The sequence below is a fragment of the Sitophilus oryzae genome, unplaced genomic scaffold, assembly GCF_002938485.1.
Source record: "Sitophilus oryzae breed Bouriz unplaced genomic scaffold, Soryzae_2.0 scaffold_111_pilon_pilon, whole genome shotgun sequence".
Taxonomy (NCBI): Eukaryota; Metazoa; Arthropoda; class Insecta; order Coleoptera; family Curculionidae; genus Sitophilus; species Sitophilus oryzae.
Genome location: NW_022145749.1, coordinates 3,661,240 through 3,685,114, shown reverse-complemented (window position 1 = coordinate 3,685,114; position 23,875 = coordinate 3,661,240). Strand labels below are relative to the sequence as shown.

General features: G+C 31.9%; 2 protein-coding genes across 3 annotated transcripts in view; one reads left to right on the top strand and one right to left on the bottom strand.

Annotated features, from left to right (window-relative positions):
- Window positions 1–2,467, bottom strand: part of LOC115884075 (trehalase-like) — a 51,552-nt gene extending 49,085 nt beyond the window's left edge. For both annotated transcript variants that reach the window (XM_030902557.1, XM_030902537.1), the window contains exon 1: window positions 2,380–2,467. The gene's annotated coding sequence lies outside the window, so the exon portion shown is untranslated. The remainder of the gene's footprint in view (window positions 1–2,379) is intronic.
- Window positions 2,468–11,239: 8,772 nt separating this feature from the next.
- Window positions 11,240–11,824, top strand: LOC115883146. The gene has a single exon (XM_030901465.1). The coding sequence runs from the start codon at window positions 11,240–11,242 to the stop codon at window positions 11,822–11,824; it is 585 nt and encodes a 194-aa protein (XP_030757325.1).
- Window positions 11,825–23,875: the final 12,051 nt, after the last annotated feature.

Sequence of the window (23,875 nt, the reverse complement as noted above, 5' to 3'; positions counted from 1 at the left end):
TAGATTTACTAACAAATTTGTCCCTTTACTTTCTGTATTATACAACGCGAATTGTAAGATGTTTCTATTTGAATAGGTTATTAAAGTTTAGATTAAAGTTATACCAAATTAGATACACGTTAACTAATATGCCTTTTATATAAGGATTTATTTAATTATAATTTATAACCTTTTTTTATAATTATTTATAACTGATCGTATAAATTCTGATAACTTTTATATATACTTGTATGGTATTGAATGTGTTATATGTATTTTTATTAAGAAATGTTATAATAAAATAATCAAGTTACAAATTTTTCGTGTTTTATTCTAATTTCAGGGATAATTTCAATCTAGATTATTAATTTATTTGTATCAAAATACATTATTTTTATTTTGTAAATGTTTTGTTACAAATTAATTAATAATCAAGATTGAAATTACCAAATATAAGTAAAAAACTTATGAACTGGCAGTAAAGGTCCATTTAAAAGTATGGCGCGAACCTTTAGTTCTGCCAGTAGCCCGCTTGGATCGCGGCGAGCGCGTGTTTCCAAGCTTTAACATAGGAGTTTCCATTTCTTTCAGTTAGTTATTCTATGCTTTACTCTATGGTTACGGCACTAAAAGGGATGCAAATAGTGCAAATACAGAAAAAATCAGGTGGCTCTTAACATTTTTCCAAAAAAAAAATCTTTTTTTTTTAAACTTTCAAACTTAAATAACTCGGTTATTTTGGACTTATTTGAAAACTGGTAAAGAGAAAATATGTTTCTTTTATCGAGATCTACGAGCTCTGAAAATATTTGCACTTATTTAAAACCCTGTATAAACTGGAAGATAACGAAAAAAAAAAATATTATGAAAAATATCATTATAATATTAATAAGAGCATAATAAATTAAGTCAATATTTTAAGGTAGTATTTTTATGAATGCAATAAAGTGATAAATACCAGGGTTGGAAAAAATCATGATTTTTTTAAAAAAATCAAAAAATCAGATTTTTTTGATTTAAATCATTTTTTTTTATTTAAATCAGATTTTTTTGATTTTAATTCAAAACAATATTTAAATGGGATTTCTAAATGACTAGGACTTATTTCCAATTAGAGTCCTATCCTAAATGGCTAAATCTTTATAACTCTGCCCGATACCTATAACATTAACAATTCTACTGCGCGTTTGTCATTTTTCCACATCTGTCACCAATATATTCCGCAAAAAAAGTCGCTCGCTTCAGATCAAAAGGATTTTTTTTCAAACATCTCAAAAATATTAACTTTTGTCATTTTAACGCCTAGGCATAAAAGTAAAGCACTTTTACAAAAAGTACAAAAATATATTATTAAACTGATATTAAGTGTCAAATTCAATGAGTGTATAAATTGTTGCTCGATTACTGTTTCTATTATTTGCAATGTTTGAAATTGATTAAAAAATTATTTGTAATGTTTTAAAAGAAATAGTATGTTCTATTCGTAGTAAAAATGTATTTTTTGTGCCTCCCTGTAACGTCGGAATAGCTTTACGATGGTCCTTCAAAGGTACAGCATCGTCAAAAAAAGTATAATTTTTACTCCTAATAAAACAATACACGGAAATTCGGAAATAGTCTTAAGTCGAGAATGAAATTAGTATGTATTATCTATGTCAAAGCGTAAAGTACTTACTGCAGATCAAAATGTCGGTAGGAATTTGGAAATATACAACCGTTTCAAAAAAAAAAAAAAAAACAACACATTTTCTGACAACGATTATAGAATCTCAGGAATGAAGATATAGTCTCTATATCAGAAAAACCTAGTTCTGCACTAGACTTTGCGAATGATATGTATTCGAACAGCGAATTTTTGTCACTTATACATAAATTTTAAAATAAATCCCTGCGTTTAGTGGTCTAATGGATTCACACGAAATTACTTCAAAAATCGGTCCAACATTTAAATTTTAATGAATAGATATTTTTATATAGTTTTATAACATTTCCAATTATTTTTCGACTTCTTATCGAATTATTATCTGTTATATATGTTATAGAAATATCTTTTCTGGTTTTCTATGACACATTTTTATAACTTTTACAGTTATTTTTTGATTTATTATAAATTTTCAATAAAATTATTTTTTTTTATTTAAATCACATGATTTAAATTAAAAAAATCACTTGATTTAAATCACGATTTAAATCATGCCAACCCTGATAAATACTAAATATCATTTATTATGCCCACTTGCACCGTTTGTATAAACTTTGTTTAAAGGCTAAACAGTGATTAACTATATAATATTTTATTATAGTTAATCACTGTTTAGCCTTTAAACAAAGTTTATACAAACGGTGCAAGTGGGCATTAGTCTTTAAAATACGATAAATTATTATAAATAATTTACTCACTAGATTGATTATTTGTGCTGTAGGTCTGTTGGGCCCTCCTATACCCACTAACAACAAACAAGTAAGTATAAGACATAAACGGATTTTGTGCGCTCAATAACAATTTAGATAAAATAGGTATATAATCTGAAAAATAAAAGTTAATCGCGTATATCAGTATTTTAAATAAAATTGCAACATCGCGGTGACGTGCATAGTTGTAGGAAACGATTTTTTTTGTTGTGGCACATAAAACTTTATGTTTACCAAAAGATTATAAATAAAGAAAAAGTCAATAAATGTCTTAGTTTCAGGAAAATAATAATTGCCTACCACGCTATACTCGCGATTTTACTTTTATTTTTTTGTAAGTCTTTTTGAATGAATAAATATAATAAAATAAATTCCACATTCTACTTTTTTTATTCTGTAAGATAGTGTCAATAGATTGTCAAACCGACATTTGTCATTTCAAGAGCCATCAACAAATGATCAACAACTATCTTTTTTAAATATGACATGATTTTATGATGATGATTTTTTTTACTATGAAATTTAAAAGCTTCTACGGTCCCAAAATATGTATTTGGGCCGAAAATAAAATACTCCGAACCAATGAATACCTACCTCAGCATCCTTCAGGCAGAAATCTACGGTATGGAAAGATGCGTACAACTTAGATAGGAACTATCGGAAACAAGAATTAGCCATCTTATCCGATAGTCAAGCAGCATTAAAAACTATCAACTCAGTAACTATCTATTCGAAGTTGGTTAAAGAAGGCTGCATTCAGCAGACCTGCTCAATTAGTAATTTATTACTGATCATGTGCTGAATGCATCTGAGCATTTCCGATAACTAATCGCCGGTTGGTAATTAGAGATTACCGATTTGTTTATACCGGGTGCGTTTCAAAAGTGGCTCACCCCTATAACTTTTTTATTTTTACAGATAAATACGGTATTCAATTGTTTTTGGTCACTTCCTGTTTCACCGGAAATGACTACAACTTTTGATTTTTAAATGGCATCCTCGGTATTTTTTTACTTTATTCGATAGAAAGTGACACTCTGAATCGAATGACATATCATATGGCAACTTTTGACGTATTCGCTCAAAAACAAGTTGTATTTTAAATTTTAATCTAGAGTGCCATGGCTGTGTTAAAAACACTAATTTTTAAACAAAGAGCCCTGGAAAAATAAATTTGATCGTCTAATGTTTTTAGTGTCTTGTCCTTGCCGGTTAAAATATGCCCAAATCGTATTTTTAATCATATCTCATTTTTCTTAAATGGAACGAGGGCGGCTCATTAGTATACTTGGAAAAAGCATGTTTTACGAATAATTTGATACCACACACTTGGTATTTCGAGTCAAATTGTCGTTATGAACCGCATGCATAATTTCAAATAAACCATACGTGAAAATGTCAAAAGTTGACATATGATATTTCATTCTATTCAGAGTGTCATTTTCGATCGCATAAAGTAAAAAAAAACCGAGGGTGCCATTTAAAAATCAAAAGTTGTAGTCATTTCCGGTAAAACCGGAAGTGACCGAAAAAAATGGATGTGTCAATCAATCCTAATTTATATCATATACTAACATACCAAATCTCGTTGTTTTATTTGAAAAAATAAAAAAGTTATAGGGGGTGAGCCACTTTTGAGACGCACCGATATATTATTAATTTATTCTCTCACAAACGATTCTAGAGTATGTACTTTGAGTAAAGTTTTGAGTCAAGCCCCCCCTTTCCAGAATCCTGGATCCGCCCCTCCCGCCTACCCTGGGTGGCAGCTCACCAAAGGGTAGAAGGTAATGAAAAAGCAACCAATATAGCTAGTAAAGGAGCGAACACTCCACTAGACCAGAACCGTTCTGCTTTCCAAGTGGAAACCAACTTAAAGCGGAATTGAAGAACCTGGAAGACTACATCTGTAACCTAGAATGGGAATCCTCCAACGGTCTAAGACACACGAAGAAATTTCTCAAAACTTACGACTGAGAAGAACCAAAAAGACGTTCTTCGGATTGACACAAGGTTTTTAAGATGACACTGTCTTCTCAACGAACACTTCAGTAAATTCAATGGCCTATATGGTCGCGGAATATTGAAACACCCTGTATACATAATTATTGTTTGTATAACTGTTTATACCCCGGTGCGTCTTAAAAGTGGCTCACCCCTATAACTTTTTTAATTTTACTGTTAAAAAAACGAAATTTGGTATGTTAGAATATGACATAAATTAGGATTAATTGACGCATTCAATTGTTTGCGGTCACTTCCTGTTTCACCGGAAATTACTACAACTTTTGATTTTTAAATGGCACCCTCGGTACTTTTTTACTTTATTCGATAGAAAATAACACTCTGACTAGAATGACATATCATATGTCAACTTTTGACATTTTCGTATATGGTTTATTTGAAATTATAAGTTGCGGTTCGTAACGAAAATTTGACTCGAAATACCAAGTGTGTGGTACCAAATTATTCGTATAAAATGCTTTTTCCAAATATGCTAATGAGGCACCCTCGTTCCATTTGAAAAAAATTGAGATATGATTAAAAATACGATTTGAGCATTTTCTAACTGGCCAGGACAAGACACTAAAAACATTACACAATCAAATCTATTTTTCCAAGGCTTCTTGATTAAGAATTAGAGTTTTTAACATAACCATGCCACCCGAGATTGAATTTTAAAATTCAATTTTGTTTTAAGCGAGGATGTCAAAAGTTTGACATATGATATGTCATTTTATTCCGAATGTCATTTTCTATGGAATAAAGTAAAAAAATACCGAGGGTGCCATTTAAAAATCAAAAGTTGTAATTTCCGGTGAAACAGGAAGTGACCACAAACAATTGAATACGTCAATCAATCCTAATTTATGTCATATACTAACATACCAAATCTCGTTTTTTTTATCTGAAAAAAACAAAAAAGTTATAGGGATGAGCCATTTTTGAGACGCACCCGGTATACTGTACTATTATTATGACCTATAAGCTCTCCTCTATAAAATGGCTCACCTCTATAACTTTTTAATTTTTTCAGATAAAAAAACGAGATTTGGTACCTTAGTATATGCTTTTAAAATATGGTATCTTTGATATATGACATAATTAATTATGTCATATATCTTTGATATATGACATTAAAATTAAGGATTTATTGATCAATTAATTGTTTTCGGTCACTTCCTGTTTCTCCGGAAATGATCAAAACTTTTGATTTTTAAGTGACACCTTCGGCATTTTTTACTTTATTCGATAGAAAATGACCCTCTGAATAAAATGACATATCATATGTCAACTTTTGACATTTTCTCATATGGTTTATTTAAAACTGTAGCATGTAGTTCATAACGACAATTTAACTCGAAATACCAAGTGTGTGGTACCAAATTATTCGTAAAAAATGCTTTTTCCAAATATGCTAATGAGTCATACTCGTTCCATTTGAAAAAAAATGAAACATGCCATGCCACTCTAGATTAAAATTTAAAAGACGATTTTTTTAAACGAAAATGTCAAAAGTTGACATATTAAATATCATTGTACTTAAAATGCCATTTTCTATCAAATAAAGTAAAAAAAATACCGAGGGCACTATTTAAAAATCAAAAGTTGTAGTTATTTCCGGCGAAACAAGAAGTGGCCGAAAATAATTGAATACGTCAATTAATCCTGATTAATGTCTCATACCAACATACAAAATCTTTGTTTTACAATAAAAATTAAATAAATAATATATAATTAGGGGTGAGCCACTTGTAAAAACTTATAAGAATTAAATTATATTCAATGTTCCCATTTAAAAATGTAATGTAATGTAATGAAAAATTAATGGCAATCATGTGAAATAGTATTCGAGAGTTTATATTTTTTTATTAAATTTATAACAAAAATTCCATTCATAGCAATTCCTGTCTAATTAATGATTATGAATGAATTCTCCCAGATTTTATAACTATAATTAAAATGTATATTTGAAATATTAATTTAATGTAGTATTAATACTTATGAGTAATTGAAATTAAAGATAATCATTGATTGGTAACAATTATTATTGATGATGTAACTTTAAGAAGAAAATTAATGTGGAATTGAACACATATACCTGGAAATTCATTACCTACTACTTTTCTTTACCACCAAATATACAAAGTTCAATATAACATTAAATTTATTTATTGTGATATAATTTATTATAATAATATAAATATTACTTACATCTAATGTGAAAACCATAAAGTGAACCCACTCAATTGTCAGTTATCTTCCAAGATCTGCAGATTGATAATCCAAACATACATATAACATGTTTGTATAGGCACTACTCTTCTTTATTCACATTTAAAACAATAATATGACCATAAGACAAATAATCATGGAATCAATAAAACAGATCGACCGATTTTATATGCTTGAATTAAGCTTTAAGATAGAAGAGAGAAATCGTGGCCGAACATTAGTAATTACTTCAGAAAACCACTATTGGAAAATCCTAATTTTTCGTAATATGTTTCTTTTTCATTAGTTATTTTATTTTACTACTCTATGTTTTTAGCGCACTGTAAAATATTTTACTTTTAATATTATAATACGAAATATTATACGGTTTTCCGAAAAAGCCCTATATTACGTTTTGGGTTTGTGAAATTCATTTCTCAATCTATTTCCATAATATGGATGCAATGGTAACGCATATTTTGCAGATATTTTTGTCAACATACAGGGTGATTCAAACATATTTTCAAACCAAAGTTGTATATTTTTAAATGGAATACTATACCGGGTGCGTCTCAAAAGTGGCTCACCCCCTATAACTTTTTTATTTTTTCAGATAAAAAAACGAAATTTGATATGTTAGTATATGACATATATTGAGATTGAGTGGTGTATTCAATTGTTTTTGGTCACTTCCTGTTTCACCGGAAATGACTACAACTGTTGATTTTTAAATGGCACTCTCGGTATTTTTTACTTTATTCGATAGAAAATGACATTCTGAATAGAATGACATATCATATGTCAACTTTTGACATTCTCGCTTAATAAAAAATTGTATTTTAAAATTCAATCTAGGGTGCCATGGCTATGTTAAAAACAACAATTAATCAAGGAGCCTTGGAAAAATAGATTTGATCGTCTAATATTTTTAGTGGCTTGTCCTGGCCAGTAAGAAAATTCTCAAATCGTATTTTTAATCATAACTCAATTTTTTCAAATGGAACGAGGGTGGCTCATTAGCATATTTGGAAAAAGTATTTTTTTACGAATAATTTGATACTACACACTTCGTATTTCAAGTCAAATTTTTGTTACGAACCGCAAGTTATAATTTCAAATAAACCATATGCGAAAATGTCAAAAGTTGACATATGATGTGTCAATCTATTCAGAGTGACATTATAGCTACGCAATATATGCATTATAGCTACGCAATATATTCTGTGATTAAAGGAAAAAAGATGCAATGGAGTATACGAGGTATCCAGCCAGAGATGTTTCTTTTTTTTTGTTTGGCATTTTGTAAATATCCATTAAAAAAAAATAAAATTGCGCATCTTCTTTTTCTTTCAATCGTTAGTTAAAGATTTTGTTTTGTGTCTAAATCAGTTTCTAAGGTATTTTTAATTCATGGGTTGTATATAAAACTAGAATATTATTTATATATTGGTACTTTTAAGGCGTCTAAAAATACGTTGAATTACCAGAGTTATTATGTAAATTGGTTTTTCCATATATTTTTAATAAATAACTTTGTAATAATCTTATTTATATCCTTGTATATGAATTTTTAAAGTAGCTCAACCTAAGACGTTTATGGATGTAAAGCACCAGATGGCGGGGCGTATTTCACAGTCTTTTACTACAGAAAAATATTTTTTGTTACTCTGAATTTTAAAGCGACCAATAAAAACAGAGAAAATAAAAATCGATAATTTTCGGACTGTGCCAATTGGCTACTAATCGACCAGATACTTTTTGTCTATTAGATATGCTATAAAAGCTGGTAATTATTCAATTCGACCATTGTAAATACCCGACAAATTCCGCAAGGCCGACGAGGCCGATGCTTTTCACTGATAAGAAAAAAACTTGTTTGTTTAGATAATTTTCGAGATATTTTTTCTTTCTGAATGCGCATTTTTAAAGTATTTTATATTCTTTGTCTTAGCTTCTTAGCTTGATCTATTATACTGGTCGCACGTACGAAGTTCTGTTTCTTCTAGTTTTAAAAAATGTTCTTATTTCTTTGTAGTTGTTGTGGTTGTAGTAATTAGATTAATTTTATTAAGTTTAGTTATAATGTTTAGTGTAGAATACCAGAATTAGTTTAGTAGTGTTTTTATAGTTTATTATTTTGTAGTTAAGTAGGATGAAATGAAGGGATAATTTAGTTATTTTTTCTTTTTGTTTGGTTAATTAGTAAGTTTGATCATTTTTCAGTGTAAAGTACAAGAAGTAGTTGTGTAGTGTTTTTATAAGAGATTATATTCGTTTATTTTGTAGATGAGTGGTGAAGGTATTTGGGTATTTTTACTTTTTGTTTTTCTTCTAATTGTAGTAATTCTATTAAGTATTGTGATAGATACACTATATCTTCTTTCAACTTCTTTGAAAAGTGCTTATCATATAATTTTGGTTTTCTGGTAGTAGAATATACGAAAAAATCTGATCAAATTTATTTTTTAAAATAAATTAATCGAGTCTTATTAATCAAATAAATCTAGTCAAATAATAATAATAGTTAGTTTCTAAATACTATACAGGGTGAGTTTCCTACGATGTTCACTATGGGTATCTCGGAAACTACTGGAGACAGAGAGTCGGTTAAATGGGGAAAGAACTGCAGTTTTGTGGGGTCTTAAATATGTGAAGTTCAAGGCTTACTAGATATTACGAAAAAAAAAAATTTTGGCTATTTTAAAACTTGTCTCTAATTCCATTATAATCTACCGTATGATCGAATAAAAACGGCGTCAACGATGGCTATGAAATCAAGATCGTTGTCATTTTATATGTAAAATTATATGGAAAATATCATCGATCGTCATTTCATAGCCATCGCTGACGCCGTTTTTATTCGATCATACGGTATTTTAGACAAAAAGTTTTCAGATAAAAGTTGTAGATAATCACATACCTAATGAGTTTGTGTTTTCTGTTTTTTTTTCTAAAGCCTGTCATTTTTGACATATGACACAAACATTATGTTCTTTTAAAATGGAAACCCTAGTTGGCCATGACCTCATAAAGAGCCCCATTCTTTAAGCTTTTCAGCGATATAGGTATCATATGTTTTTTTCGAAAAATTACAAGTTATAGCCAATTCTTTTCTTTCTTGGCTAATTCCCATACCAATAATACCATGCCAATTAGTTGTCATCGAAAATGTAAAAAGTTTTATGTTTTCAAAAAAAAATATCGTAAAATTGGTAAAGCACTCAATTTAGAATAAAATAATCTAAGAATGAAATGATTCTTTTATAAACCTGCATTAAATCAAATTAAAATAGGTATATAACTTTTTTTTAAATATTAATTAACAGCAATTAGCATTATCATAAATTATAAATAATGTACCAACATATCGAAATAATAATTTCTTTGTTAATACGGTTTAGAATTCTTAAAATAACAGGCAAAAATAATCCACAATTTACAATAAAATAAAAGTTTCGCTTAAATTTCTTAATCAGCTGATCACTATTAAAGTTCGCAGAAACCCGGGGCTATATTATTACATTACTCTGAGGAAAATAACGAAAATAATCGATATTTTTGACTCCGCCCCGAAAGGTTCACGATTTGTCCTGCAGTTGGCAGCACAATTTGTCTAGTCGGTTGAACAACTTTAAGAATATATAAACAAGGTTTATATACATAAAAATATTCTACACTGAGAAAATCAAATATTTGATCTAAATAAAATAGTTATAAAAATTACTTTAGTAATGGCAAAGAAGTATTTATTTTGTGTACCTTATTTTTTGTGTACAACTACTAGAGCATAAAAAGAACCTAGTAAGCATAATTGCAGGTGTCATCTGCCCCACGGGGGGGCCACCTTTTACGGGGGAATAAACCTCGCAAGATGGAAGGTTTCCAACGACGACTACTTATTGCAGAGGGTGCGGAGAGGAAGAAGAAACCATAAATCACCTGCTGGTACGGCACTGGAAAACCTACGCTTTAGAACTTTAGGGTACGGGTTTTTGGAGGGACTAGGGGAAGCAGCAGAAGCCAACGTCAGCGACATCGGAAACTTCGCAAAAAGCTGGAAGTGCTTTAACGCAAAGAAAGAACGAGAGAAAGATTTGGTACAATAATATATGGGAGTATCGCAATGGGCAAAAGGCCTCCGAGTGAGGGGTCAAACAGAATCCCAAACCCAGAAACCTAACCTAACTTAATGTACCTTCAGTTTTAAAATCCAATATGATTTTTTTAGTGTACAGCATTTCTTCAAGGTGTATACTTTTCAAATAAAGGCCTGTTTAGATTTTTCAAATTTATTCTTCCACACTCCACACTCTGCATTATGCGGGTCCTTGAAGAGAAAAACGTACCAGGATACTTGCGTAGGATGATTGCAAGCTACTTTTCATCTAGGCTCCTAAAATACGACACGAAGAGCGGCCCAAAGAATTATAGAATAAATGGAGGAGTGCCTTAGGGTTCGGTCTTGGGACCGCTTTGGTGGAATATTAGATACGTACGATGGACTACTAAACCTGGTACTTCCGAGGAATGTCAAACTAGTGGCGTATGCAGATGACGTGGCTGTGGTGATCGTTGCGAAGCATCTAGAAGATGTGAATCTAGACTTCGACATCACCTTTCGGAGGATTAACTAATGGATCTGCGAGATGCAGCTGCAAATGTCAAACATAAGACCGATTCAGTGCTCATCATTAGTAGAAAGAAGGTTGAAACTATCAGGCTGGAAGTGGGAGAGCAGGAGATCACATCACAGCCGTTCATACGATATTTGGGAGTGATGCTTGATGCCAGGCTAAATTTTAAGCAGCAAGTGGAACATGTATGTACCACAGCGTCAGTAGTTAGAGTTAGCCTATCACGGCTGATGCCGAATGTTGGAGGCCCGAAACAAATTAGGAGGTCACTGCTGTCGTCAGTAGTCACACCGGTACTAACTTATGGAATTTCTATTTGGGCTGACGCCCTCAGAATACAAGGAACACGGAGAAGAGTCGCATCAGTATATAGGCTCAGTGCCCTGAGAGTATCTAGTGCCTTCCGCACGGTGTCTGAGGATGCGGTGTGCGTTATCGCTGAAATGTTTCCTATTGAAATTCTAGCCAAAGAACGGCAAGTCCTTTATCGACGAATAGGAGCGTCAGCACTGAGCCCTGATGCACTCAGAAGTGCGAGGCTGCAACATAGGGTAGGTAGACGTACCGTCTTCTACCTCAGTTGAATGTTTAGCTGAGTCGAAAATATGGAGAGGTCAACTACTACCTGACACAGATGATCTCAGGACATGGTTGCTTCTGAGCATACCTTCATTGTTGATTCCGACTCGATGACTCGATGATTCCCCGGAGTGTCCGTCCTGTCCAGGAATCCCTGAAGACGCGGAGCACGTGTTCTTTGCGTACCCACGTTTCAACTTAATGCGTAATCATCTGGTGGATTGTCCTCGAATAGATAATTCAACCAGAGACACTAATTGATGCGATGCTTTCTTCGAAGGCATCCTGGAACGCGACAAATACTTTCGCAACGAAAGTGCTCCAACACCTGCGTTCTATAGAGAGGAAACGAGCCAGCAACAAGAACAGTTAGAGGGAATAGCTGATATAATTTATTTAGAATTCATATAAGTTCCACATAATACCTATACAAAATGGAGAGTTGTAAGTACACTTCTTTTAGTGTATGCGTATTATTCAAATTAAAATGTTCTATATAATATAATATTCTTTACCACAAAGATACTGAATTATGTTCTGCTATAATTATTTTTATTTTTATAAAATATTTAATTTCAGTAGGTAATTAATAATCAGTATAGTCTGTCCAACGAGAAGATCCTTGACAGTGATAGATGTGTCTGTCATTTTAATTTCAAAGTAGTTTATTTTATTTTACAAAGAAATAAGTTGGTACAACTGGAACTCATAGCAGGAAATTAATATATTTAAAATTTGACTGACAAGGACAAGTGATTACTTCAAAATGTTGTGAAAAAAACTGTATAAAACTGAAAAAATATAATCGAGTTATTTTATTTAATAAAAAACGGTATGTGTTAATACAAAACAAACAAGACGCCACATACAAAAAAAAATATAAAAAAGAACTATTTCTTACTTTCAAGCTTTATGAAACTTCCCGCATTTGTGATTATATTTATCAATATAACTTATGTACAAATACAAATTTGTAATATTCCACAGGAATAAATAAAACAACATAGGTAAATAAAACAAACTATTTTATTAATAATAACACCTACCAAATTTTATACCTTAAAGGTTGATTAATTAACTTTAATCTTAATTTTTTTAAATCAGTACCTTTTGACATTATTGTTCTGCAGTACTAAAATCCATTATTTACCTATCGTGTGATCTCGATATTTTATAGCTACTCCAGTTTTTAGTATGTGTTTAGTATGGTCGTTCTACCATATTCGAGATGCACTTATCTACGACGAGATGGTATACGAACTTTATTGATGGTAACTTTATTGGTGTATAAGACTTTCTGCCTGGGCAGCGAATATTAACCATAAACTGGGCTCTGGGTCTACAGTTAATCTTCACTCGATTTTTCCTCCGCTTGATTTCAAAAGACACAAAACACACGTAATAACACGAATCAAAATGCATCATCTTCCAAAACGCAGTATTTGACTAAAAGTTGACACAAAATTCTAACCTATAATTTGGCAAGACTTTGACAAACGTCAAAAATTTAAAGGCGAGTTCATACGCATCAACGTCCGTTTGTCGTTTATCGTTCCGTCAAACCAATAAAATTGAAAAACGATCTGTCATTTTTGAAATAAACCAATAAAACTAGTTAAAAACAACAAGAGACTACGCATGACGGATTTATAATTAAACTCATCCATAGTAAACTTAAAAATTATCAGAAACTTTTTTTAGTTAAATAATTAGATTGGTATGGGACGTCATCTGCTTTTCTTCTGTCATCGTCTGTCGAAATCTTACTTGAGAAAAAAAAACAGAGTATATCTTGTGTGAGTAGAGATACAAAGATGCGGATTTTACACCACTGTACTACTTTTTATGAAACTAAAAATGCTACACACAGATTTGTCCTAGCCATCTTAGTTCCTAAAATACAGGTCGAATTTAAAATTATTGCATTTTTTGACGCCCCTCGTGTCTCGGTTATCTTATAACTTATCGAAAAGGTGAAAACTGAGCCCCATAGAGTTTTTCACGTAGAATTCAGTGGTGTAACGAGTTCTTCGCTAGAAGCTGTCATTCTTGAAATATGACCCAAACATATGCTTTTTTAAATCGGATACCCTGGGTATTATTTATTTGATTTTATTTGCCTGGTTATGCCACGCTAGTTTCTGTGTATGAAATTAGTGCACAATTGCATAAAAAATATAACCTAACCTAACCTAACCAACTCTTAATGACGTGGTATCTAAAAGCTGCACAAGTTCATTTTCAGTGCAGTTTATTAAGATAACATTTCATCAAAATTAAAATTTCAGTCCAAAATCATTTATCAAAATGATCTGGTTAAATTAAATTACGTTGATTTATGCTAAAAAAATAAGTAATGTATTTTTTTACCTTCTTTATGGAAACAAATATAGAGTATATTATAGTTTTAAAAAGATAATAACAATCCAAATAAAATAAAAATATATTATACAGGGTGTCCAATTTAAAAAAAATTGAGTCATATTGTGAAAATGACAGCTCCCAGTAAAAAACAAGTTACGCCACTGGATTCTACGTGAAAGATTCTACGGGACTGAGTTCTCACCTTATTACTAAGTTATAAGATAATCAAGATACAATGGAGGTCAAAAAATGCAACATTTTCAATTTCGCCCTGTATTTCATGAACTAAGAGGGCAAGGACAAATCTGTGTGTAGTATCTTTATTTTCATAAAAAAGTAGCAAATGATGCGAAAACCGCCTCTGTGTAGCTCTACTCATAAACGGAGAAACCCTCAAAACACACGAAAATGGAACACCCTGTACACTAACTATTTACTCAGTTATGTGTTTTTGTAATGGATTTTACCGTGCAGAGATTTCCATGCCATAAAGTAGATTTACATTAAATTTACTATTATTAAAAATGTATTCTATTAAAAATTACGGCTACTTATTTACTGAATTTATTAAGGTATAAGGAACAATTAAACAAAGAAAATATACAGGGTGAATCTTAAATAAGTGCAAATATTTTCAGGACTGCATCTCGATAAAAGAAACATATTTTCTCTTTACCATTTTTCAAATAAGTTCAAAATAACCGAGTTTGAAAATTGAAAAAAAATTGTTTTTTTTTGGAAAAATTTTGAGAGCCACCGGCTTTTTTCTGTATTTGCATACCTTTTAATACCTTTATTTAGTGTTTTGTTTATCCCTCTACAATTACGAGTAGTGTGCAACAGGTGAGAAGTTTCAAGGGACAAATATTATTTTTACAGAATATACATATTGATTTTTGCGCTAAAGATATTTAAGAGAATGTAGATTCTAATTAAATAACAACAATCTTCTAATAAAATTATTTTACAAGGAGATTTAAAGGGAACAATTAAACTATAAAAATGAATGGCGTAGAACGTGTTGTTTTGGAGAAAGGAATTTAAAACTGGAAATTTACTCAGTATTATAAATTACACTGCATTTCTTTCAAAAATATTTAAAAAACAAATATTTACATTATTTAATGATATTTTATTTAAAACACAACCAAGGAGTTTCCAAAAAATCAAAAAATGGAAATTCAAAGGAAAAAGTTCTGATTTTTCAAAACATACATTACAAAACATTAACATTTTTTTTAAAAACATTAAAAGTTTTTGTTGTTTAAAAAACACATTTTTTGTGACATCTTAAGAAAGCAAATTTAATATGGCAACATATGTAGTAGATTAAATTTATAAGAAAGAGAATCCAGAGAAAATTATTCGCAAAAAATATTTTTTTTTGAAATTTCCAAAAATAAAAAAAAATCCAAAATAACCGAGTAAAATAACTTGGTTATTTTGCATTTATTTGAAAAACGGTAAAGAACAAATATCTTTCTTTTATCGAGATCTACCAGCCCTGAAAATATTTGCACTTATTTAGGACTCGTCACGTCACTCACGGACTCACCCTGTATACCTTTCTGGCGGGTCCAGTTCTGAGAAATATACTCGGTAAGTATTTTGTTACTTGTGGCATCACTGACAAACAGAAAATGAAACAAATAATGAAAAACTGTCATTTGGTGAGAGTAGCTACACATTATCGTTAGATTACTGACATCTACATACAGGGTCACTGATATGTATGGGAACGGTTATTAGATAAAATATACGAGATACCGCAAAAAGTTAAATATAAAATTTATATAGAGTTTTTAAACATCTATTGGCAAGTAATAAATTTAAGTATACAGGGTCGGTTGTAAAATCGTGGTACATTAAAGTTTCATTTTTTTAAATGGAACCCCCTCTATATTATTGCATATTTCAATTCGTCCTTCAATTCCTAGCAAAAATCGAGATACACACGATAGTAACTCAAACCAACTGTTTCCGAGTTATTGACTTTTGAAAATATTAGTGGCGGCTCGTGACCCTTGTGACTGGGTAGGCGACAAATTTTAGTTGCGTCTGTTTGCTCCGAAAAAGTTTATTTTTCATGGAATCTCTGCTATAAATTTTAATGCATTTCAAACATGAAATATGTTTCTCAACCCAAGTACTTGTAAATGGTGTAATAACAAACAAAAAAAAACAATTTGAAAGCCTCTGGAAATATAGGATTATTCTCCAGGATTATGCTCCTTAAATTATTTTATAATCGAAATTATTATATCTATTATTAATACCTGCAATTTATTCATTAATTTACGTTGGTCAATAACATTTTTTTTTGTTAAATCACTATTAAATGCGTTGGAAATGTATCAATATAACAAGTTTGTTAAATCAGATCAATTTGAATAATCTCGGACAAGCCCGAAAAATGTTTCCAATTTGCTTTAAACGTTTTTTGAATTTTCATATAAAAGTTTTAAATGCTACCTATAATGAATCATATGAAATATCCCCTTAATGAAATGTGATATATCCCCTTATGAAATATCCCTTATCGGGAATATCCCCTTAACTTCTAAGCCTACCGAGCCTCACCGACTTCATGCGAAGGTGACCGGAGATTTCGCCTAAGCCCCGCCTTAATACGATACAACTCCGACTTACGTCGCGTCGCTACCACACGATGAGTTAGACAGAGACAGAAGACTGCCGTACGTCGTGCATCGACCCTGATAGTAGGCGATGCAGAAATCGCCGAACAAAGGCACTCCAACGGTCAAAATTATTTTGTTTTCTAACGCAGCGGCACAGTCAACGTACGCCAGCGATAGTGAATATTTTAATATACAAGACCATGAATATTAAAATAATATTGATTATTAAAACACACTTCCGTGTATTAACAAGTATTTTTATGTATTGGCAACATTAATAGCAAATAATGTAATGTAATAAACCGCTTAAATTCTGCTTACCTTACCTACCCTGGCGAGCCGCCACTGGAAAATATCACTTAAACAATTCGATTTAATTAATTTCGATGTGTCCGGTTTAATTTAGAGACGCCATTCTGCGGAAACTGTGATACTTAATAATATTTGACATTTGACATTAGTTCTCAAGTTAGCATTTATAGATGTGTAAAATGAAATTATATATCAAGTCTGGAATTTACAAAATTTTCGGTTAATATTTCAAAATCAAAACTTCATAATTCGGAAAAGGTTGAATTTCTTGGTATTTCGGTACATTATATGTATTACAAATATTGCTTTAAATTGAAGGAAGAATTAAAATATGCAAACAGGGGGTTGTATTTAAAAAAATAATTATTTATGTGCCACAGCTTTATGGCCAATCTTGTATACTTAAATTTACTACTAGCTTTTTGACATTTAAAATCCCTATAAGTTTTGTATTTAACTTTTTGCGGTACCTTGTATATTTTTCGTTCTCCCATACATATCAGCAACCCTGCATATGCATGTGTAGTACAGGGTGAGTCAACGATAGAGTAAAGTCCATTATCTCATTTCTTTCGAGGTTTACAAAAAAAATTAAATATAAAAGTTAACGTTAAGATACACATTTTAAAATTATTATAGATGGGCGCTGCAAAAGTGTGTGGCAAATATAACAATATATTTTTTTAAACGCAACACCCTATTTTTTACTTATTTTTGGATTCTGCGTAAAATTCTATAACTTTTTTGTGTATAATATTATATACCTAAAATTAATAGTTTTTGTAATATTTCAATTTGTTGCAACAAACGTTAGATTTCAGTGTGGTAAAAAATTTTCAGTGATGCCATTCTTTCTGAAGTTGGACAACTAAAATTTGGTAGAATAAATTTATAAAGATGAAGAAAAATATATATGTTAAGATATTTTAGTTGCTTTTAGATGCTACAGGATGTTCAAAATATATTTATGAATTTCAACTACCTAAAATTTAAAAATCTCAAATTTTTTAAATGGCACACCCTACATATTATCATTTTTTTCTGATAGATTTTACAAAATTCTACAATTTTTATAATGTATATCATATACCCATTTTTAATAGTTTGCTACTTATTCTAAATTATTAAATTTTTACTTTTTATTTTAATCATTAATGCTAAAACATCATCATATTCTTATATTACTTTTAGCAAAGTGCTATATAATATATAGTCTTGAAACAAAAAAAAAATATTTTTTTCTTGGCTTGTTCGTGTATATCAATCACATTGATTAATTAATTTTCAGCAAAGTAAGTTATTATTATTTCTACCATCTATACTTATTATAACAAATTAAACTAAAAAAATTGTTCATAACTTGCTTAACAGACATATCAAATTTTGATAATTATTACTTTTTGTCATGGTAGCCATGATGCTATAACGTAATTGTATTAAAAATATGGGTAAAAATAGAAAAAATTGGTATAAATCGCAAACTATTAAAAATAAATATATGACATATTCAATAAAAGTTGAAAATTTTTGTAAAATCTATCAGAAACAATGGTAATATATAGGGTGTGCCATTTAAAAAATTTGAGATTATTAATTTTAGGTAGTTGAAATTCATAAATATATTTTGAACACTCTGTAGCATCTAACTAAAATATCTTTATATATATCTTTTTCTTCATCTTTATAAATTTCACCTACCAAATTTATTTGTCCAACTTCCGAAACAATGGCATCACTGACAATTTTTTACCACACTGAAATCTAACATTTGTTGCAACAAAAAGAAATAATACAAAAACTATTAATTTTAAGTATATAATATTATACACAAAAAAGTTATAGAATTTTACGCAGAATCTAAAAATAAGATAAAAAATAGGGTGTTGCGTTTAAAAAAACATATGTTATACGCGCCACACTTTTTTGAAGATCCCTGTATATTCTATAATAATTTTAAAATGTGTATCTTAACCTTCCCTATAACTTTAATATTTAAGATTTTTTTGTAAACCTCCAAACAAATGAGATGGCTAATATCGTTGGCTCACCCTGTACATTTGTCTATTTAGATTTGATATTGAATTACTCCTACAAATAAAACTTTTATATTTTTTGTTTATCAGTTATATGTAGATTCTTTAATTATAATTTTGCATTATTAAAGACTACTTTATGACTTGTGCCCTATGATTGTTGATAAATCTTTGTAAAATTTTGCAAAAATATATTGTTTAAATAAAATAATGTTTATGTTTTTTAATTCGAAAATGGGAAAGTTCATAGAGAAGCTAATTTATGCAATTTGTTCATATTTTAAGTAATTTTTGTTTTACCATTCTATACCATTCTACATTTCTAAGTCAAAAAAGAATTTATAAATGTGTCTGTTCGGAAAAGCACCTGGAATTTCCCACGCAGGGAAATCGACGTGACGGGAAACTCTTTCGGTCAATATTCTGCGACGTCTTCTATTGGTTACAGTTGTTACTTCCCACGAATTCCCATAATGGCGCCCTTTGTAGAAACATATATTTAACTTTTTTGATTCATGGTTTGAAAATATCTTATATCGAATTTTTATCGACTAACATATCTACATTTTGATATCTATTTTTGAACTATGCAAAAGAGTGCAGAGATATATAGTAAATACATAATATATGTCATTATTATGTTTAATAATGAAAATAAAAAAAAAAAAATAGAATATTTTTAACTGTTTCTGATACCAGATCTAATTATAGACCCATGGGGTGTAATGCTAGTTGGCCTCCTCGTGGTACACCCTGGATAGCGTCTAATTATAGACGCAAACTAAATGAACTAGCACAACTGGCGACCAAACAATCCTATCTGGATCTCTTGGTCAATTGCATCAATATGGTACAAACACATGGAAAAATGCCTAGTCCTTATGAGGACTATATGACTAAAAAACTTGGACCTAACATCCGAGTTTGCCAGTTGAATGTGGAGGGGATTAGTCGAGCAAAATGCGATCTCCTTCATAAGATTTTAATTGACTACGATGTCGACGTACTGGCAATCCAGGAAACTCATACGGAAACTGAGGATCAACTCCGGTCAAGAGCAAGGATTCCTGGGTATGAGCTTATAGGAGCCACTTATAATAGATCTTATGGTACTGCCACTTACATTCGGAACACAATTGAAAATGCAACTCTGAAGCGTGCTTCTACAAGTAACAATATCCATGAAATTACCATTCAAGTTGGCGAGATCACAGTGTGCAATATTTATAAACCTCCCGCTGCCTCATGGCCACAGCATATCATCCAGCCTTTCCTTCACCCAGCTGTATACATAGGAGATTTCAACAGCCACCACACCAAATGAAAATACAGGGAAAATGATTTGAATGGCGAAAGCCTCATGGACTAGTCAGACGAGCACAACCTATACCTCGTATTTAACGCTAAAGATCCCGGTACTTTTAAGTCTGCAGCATGGAGACAGATTTGTGTTTCGTTTCTTCAGACAGCAATGAACATCCGCTTCCAAGTACACGAACTGTCCTGGATGATTTTCCACATAGCCAACATCGCCCTGTGTTAATAGAAATTGGGTTGCGTATCCCTTTAGTAAAATCTTTTCCCCGCCCGAGATGGAACTTCTATAAAGCAAGTTGGAAAACATTCTCCAATAATCTCGACAAATGCTTAGGTTGGATCCCCCCTCTAGGGAGAAATTATGAAAGGTTTGTTGGTGCTATCATTAGCACCGCCAAGAAAACCATACCTAGCGGTTATAGAAAGGAGTACATCCCGGGATGGGGCGAGACTAGCGAAAAGCTATACAGGGAGTTTCTAGAATCAGGTGACCGCGAAATAGCTGACGAACTTCTGCACAGTTTAAACTCTGCGAGACGCCAGAAGTGGACGGAAACTGTTGAAAATTTAGACTTTACAAAATCCAGCAGAAAAGCTTGGGCATTATTACGAAAACTGGGTGGAGATAATCAAAGAACAAGAGTGGACACTCCTGTGTTAATACCTCAAGAGCACCAAGGGACCGTGCACACACAATCGAAATCAAGCGACAATTAAAACATCTTAAATCATCCTGTGCTGAGGAGACAGCATACTCCCAGCCTTTTACCTTCGAAGAAGTATTAGTTGCATTACAACATATTAAGGCTGGCAAAGCTCCGGGATTTGACGGCATCCATTCGGAATTCCTTCTGAATTGTGGTGAATTTACAAAGCGATAGTTGATGCACCGACATAATTAAAACGGTTTTTCACCGACATAATTAAAACAGACACTATTCCACAGTCACTAAAAAGCGCTAAAATTATTGCCATCTTAAAGCCTGGTAAGCCTAACGACAAGCCACAAAGTTATCGCCCAATCGCACTGCTGAGCACAATTTACAAGATTCTGGAGAGACTAATCTACAACAGAGTAAGCCCAAAGATAATAGAGAGTATTGCGATTGAACAAGCTGGCTTTCGTCCTGGACGTAGCTGCGTGGATCAGGTTCTGTCCCTAACAACTTACATCGAAGCAGGATTTGAACGCCAAGAAAAAACATCAATTGCTTTTATTGACTTGACCGCGGCGTACGATACAGTTTGGAGACAGGGACTGATCTGTAAGCTCGCTAAAGAAATTCCCTGCCGAAGGACCGTCAACCTGATCGACGATATGCTCCGAAATAGACTCTTTCAGGTAAAACTGGGAGAGAAAGAAAGCAAAAAGATGAAACTTAATAACGGATTGCCACAAGGTTCTGTCTTAGCTCCATTGCTGTTTAATTTATATATCGCTGATATGCCTGCTACTTCAGCTAGAAAATTTGGGTATGCGGATGATTGGGCGATAGCTACAAGACATAAAAACCTCGGGGAGACAGAGGCTGTTCTTGCGGAAGACCTGTATTCCCTGGGAAACTACTTCCGCCAGTGGAGGTTGCAACCGAGCGCGGTAAAGACGGAAGTTAGTTGTTTCCATCTTAATAATAAATTAGCAAACCAAGAACTTAAAATAAAGTTTGAAGGTAACTGGTTGTCCCACAACAACAGCCCAAAATATTCAGGCATTACACTAGATATTAGGACCTTGTCCTTTAAGAAGCACCTCACACAAACTGCAGATAAGCTCAACACTCGGAATAATATCCTCCATAAATTATGCGGCACCACGTGAGGGTCATCCGCGAGTACCTTCTCTGGGCTAGATTGGGTTTACTCTACTGCTGAGTACTGTGCCCCGGTGTGGATCAATAGTTCTCACATAGGAAAGGTGGACGTTCAACTGAACAACACAATGCGTATTATATCAGGAACAATAAAATCAACTCCCACCCAATGGCTTCCTATTCTAAGTAATATTTCTCCATCACATATACTAGTGGCAGTATGCACTTTTTAGAGAATACTCTAAAATTACTAACATGCCGCAACTGCCGATACATTTGGATGTCCATGACCTGGATAGGAACAGACTTCGTTCAAGACGTCCAACATTAACAACCGCAAGCAGCTTACACCGGGACGATTTTAAATTAACGGAGTCATGGATTAGGGAATGGGAATCAGAGTTACCAGACCACGCCGGGAATATGCCGGCTATAACTCAGAACCCACCAGGCTTTGACATGTCACGTAAAACATGGTCTGCGTTAAATCGGATAAGGACAAATCACGGGAGGTGTGCCGATTCTATGTTTAAATGGGGAAAATCAGCTTTCCCAGAATGCGACTGCAACACCGGCAGACAAACTATCCGGCACATAGTAGAAGCATACCCATTAAGATCCTATTCCGGTTCCTCTGATGATTTCCTGGAAGCTTAAGACAGTGCAGTCGAATACATCCGTAATTTAGATGTTTGTTTGTAATACTTGTTATATGTATATTCGTTTGTACATTTTAGACTCTTGTCAGACTATTATTATTGTTTGCACACATATTTGTTTCCTGCTCTTTACTTCTACAGTGATTGTAATTCCATGTTTTGTTGTGATGTTTAGCCATACGATAGATAGATATAGACCCATGTGCTCCAGTCAGATTAAGGTAATAAATACTAGCTGACTCGGTAACTCAAAAACCACTTCAAGTGACACTGTATTTTATGTTGCCAAATGCTTGTTTTAAGTACCTAATAATAATAATAATAAAAGTACCTAAATAAAATAATAATTGATAAAAAATCAATGTTTTGCTGCCACTTCACTGCCTAAACTGATTTTAAGTTGAAAATAGGGTTTCTAAACCGGAATCTCCGGTGTATGTTTATCACCGAAATCCCGGGATCCCGAAAATCTCAAAAAAATTAAAAGCCCAATCTAAAATGTTTAGTAGTTTTCTATGATCATATTTTTTTTGTCATTATTATTTTTTATCATATATGTTTATTCATATAAAAAAACTCAAAATTTTAGTGAGGATGCAGTCAATAATCACCACATAGGCTAATAAAACTACTTTTTCAAATTTGTCAAGCTTTCGAGAATTTTATTCCCATCATCAGCACACTTAGACTGAATCAATTAGCAAAAAAACATCCTCTGCACAAAAAGGCCTTATAAACTAGCATCGTATGACATTGGAATACAAGGACATTGCCTTTATAAAATATTAAAATACATATCCAACGACATTACTTTTCTTTTGAACACAAAACAAAAAAGCTAGCCAGAAATAAACTAGCCAGAAATAAATAACTAGCCAGAAATAAACTTGTAGAAAAAATAAAAGATAATAACAATACTTA

Excerpts from the sequence above, each read along its gene's own strand:
- LOC115883146 (XM_030901465.1), top strand. The coding sequence starts at position 11,240 with ATGGATCTGCGAGATGCAGCTGCAAATGTCAAACATAAGACCGATTCA.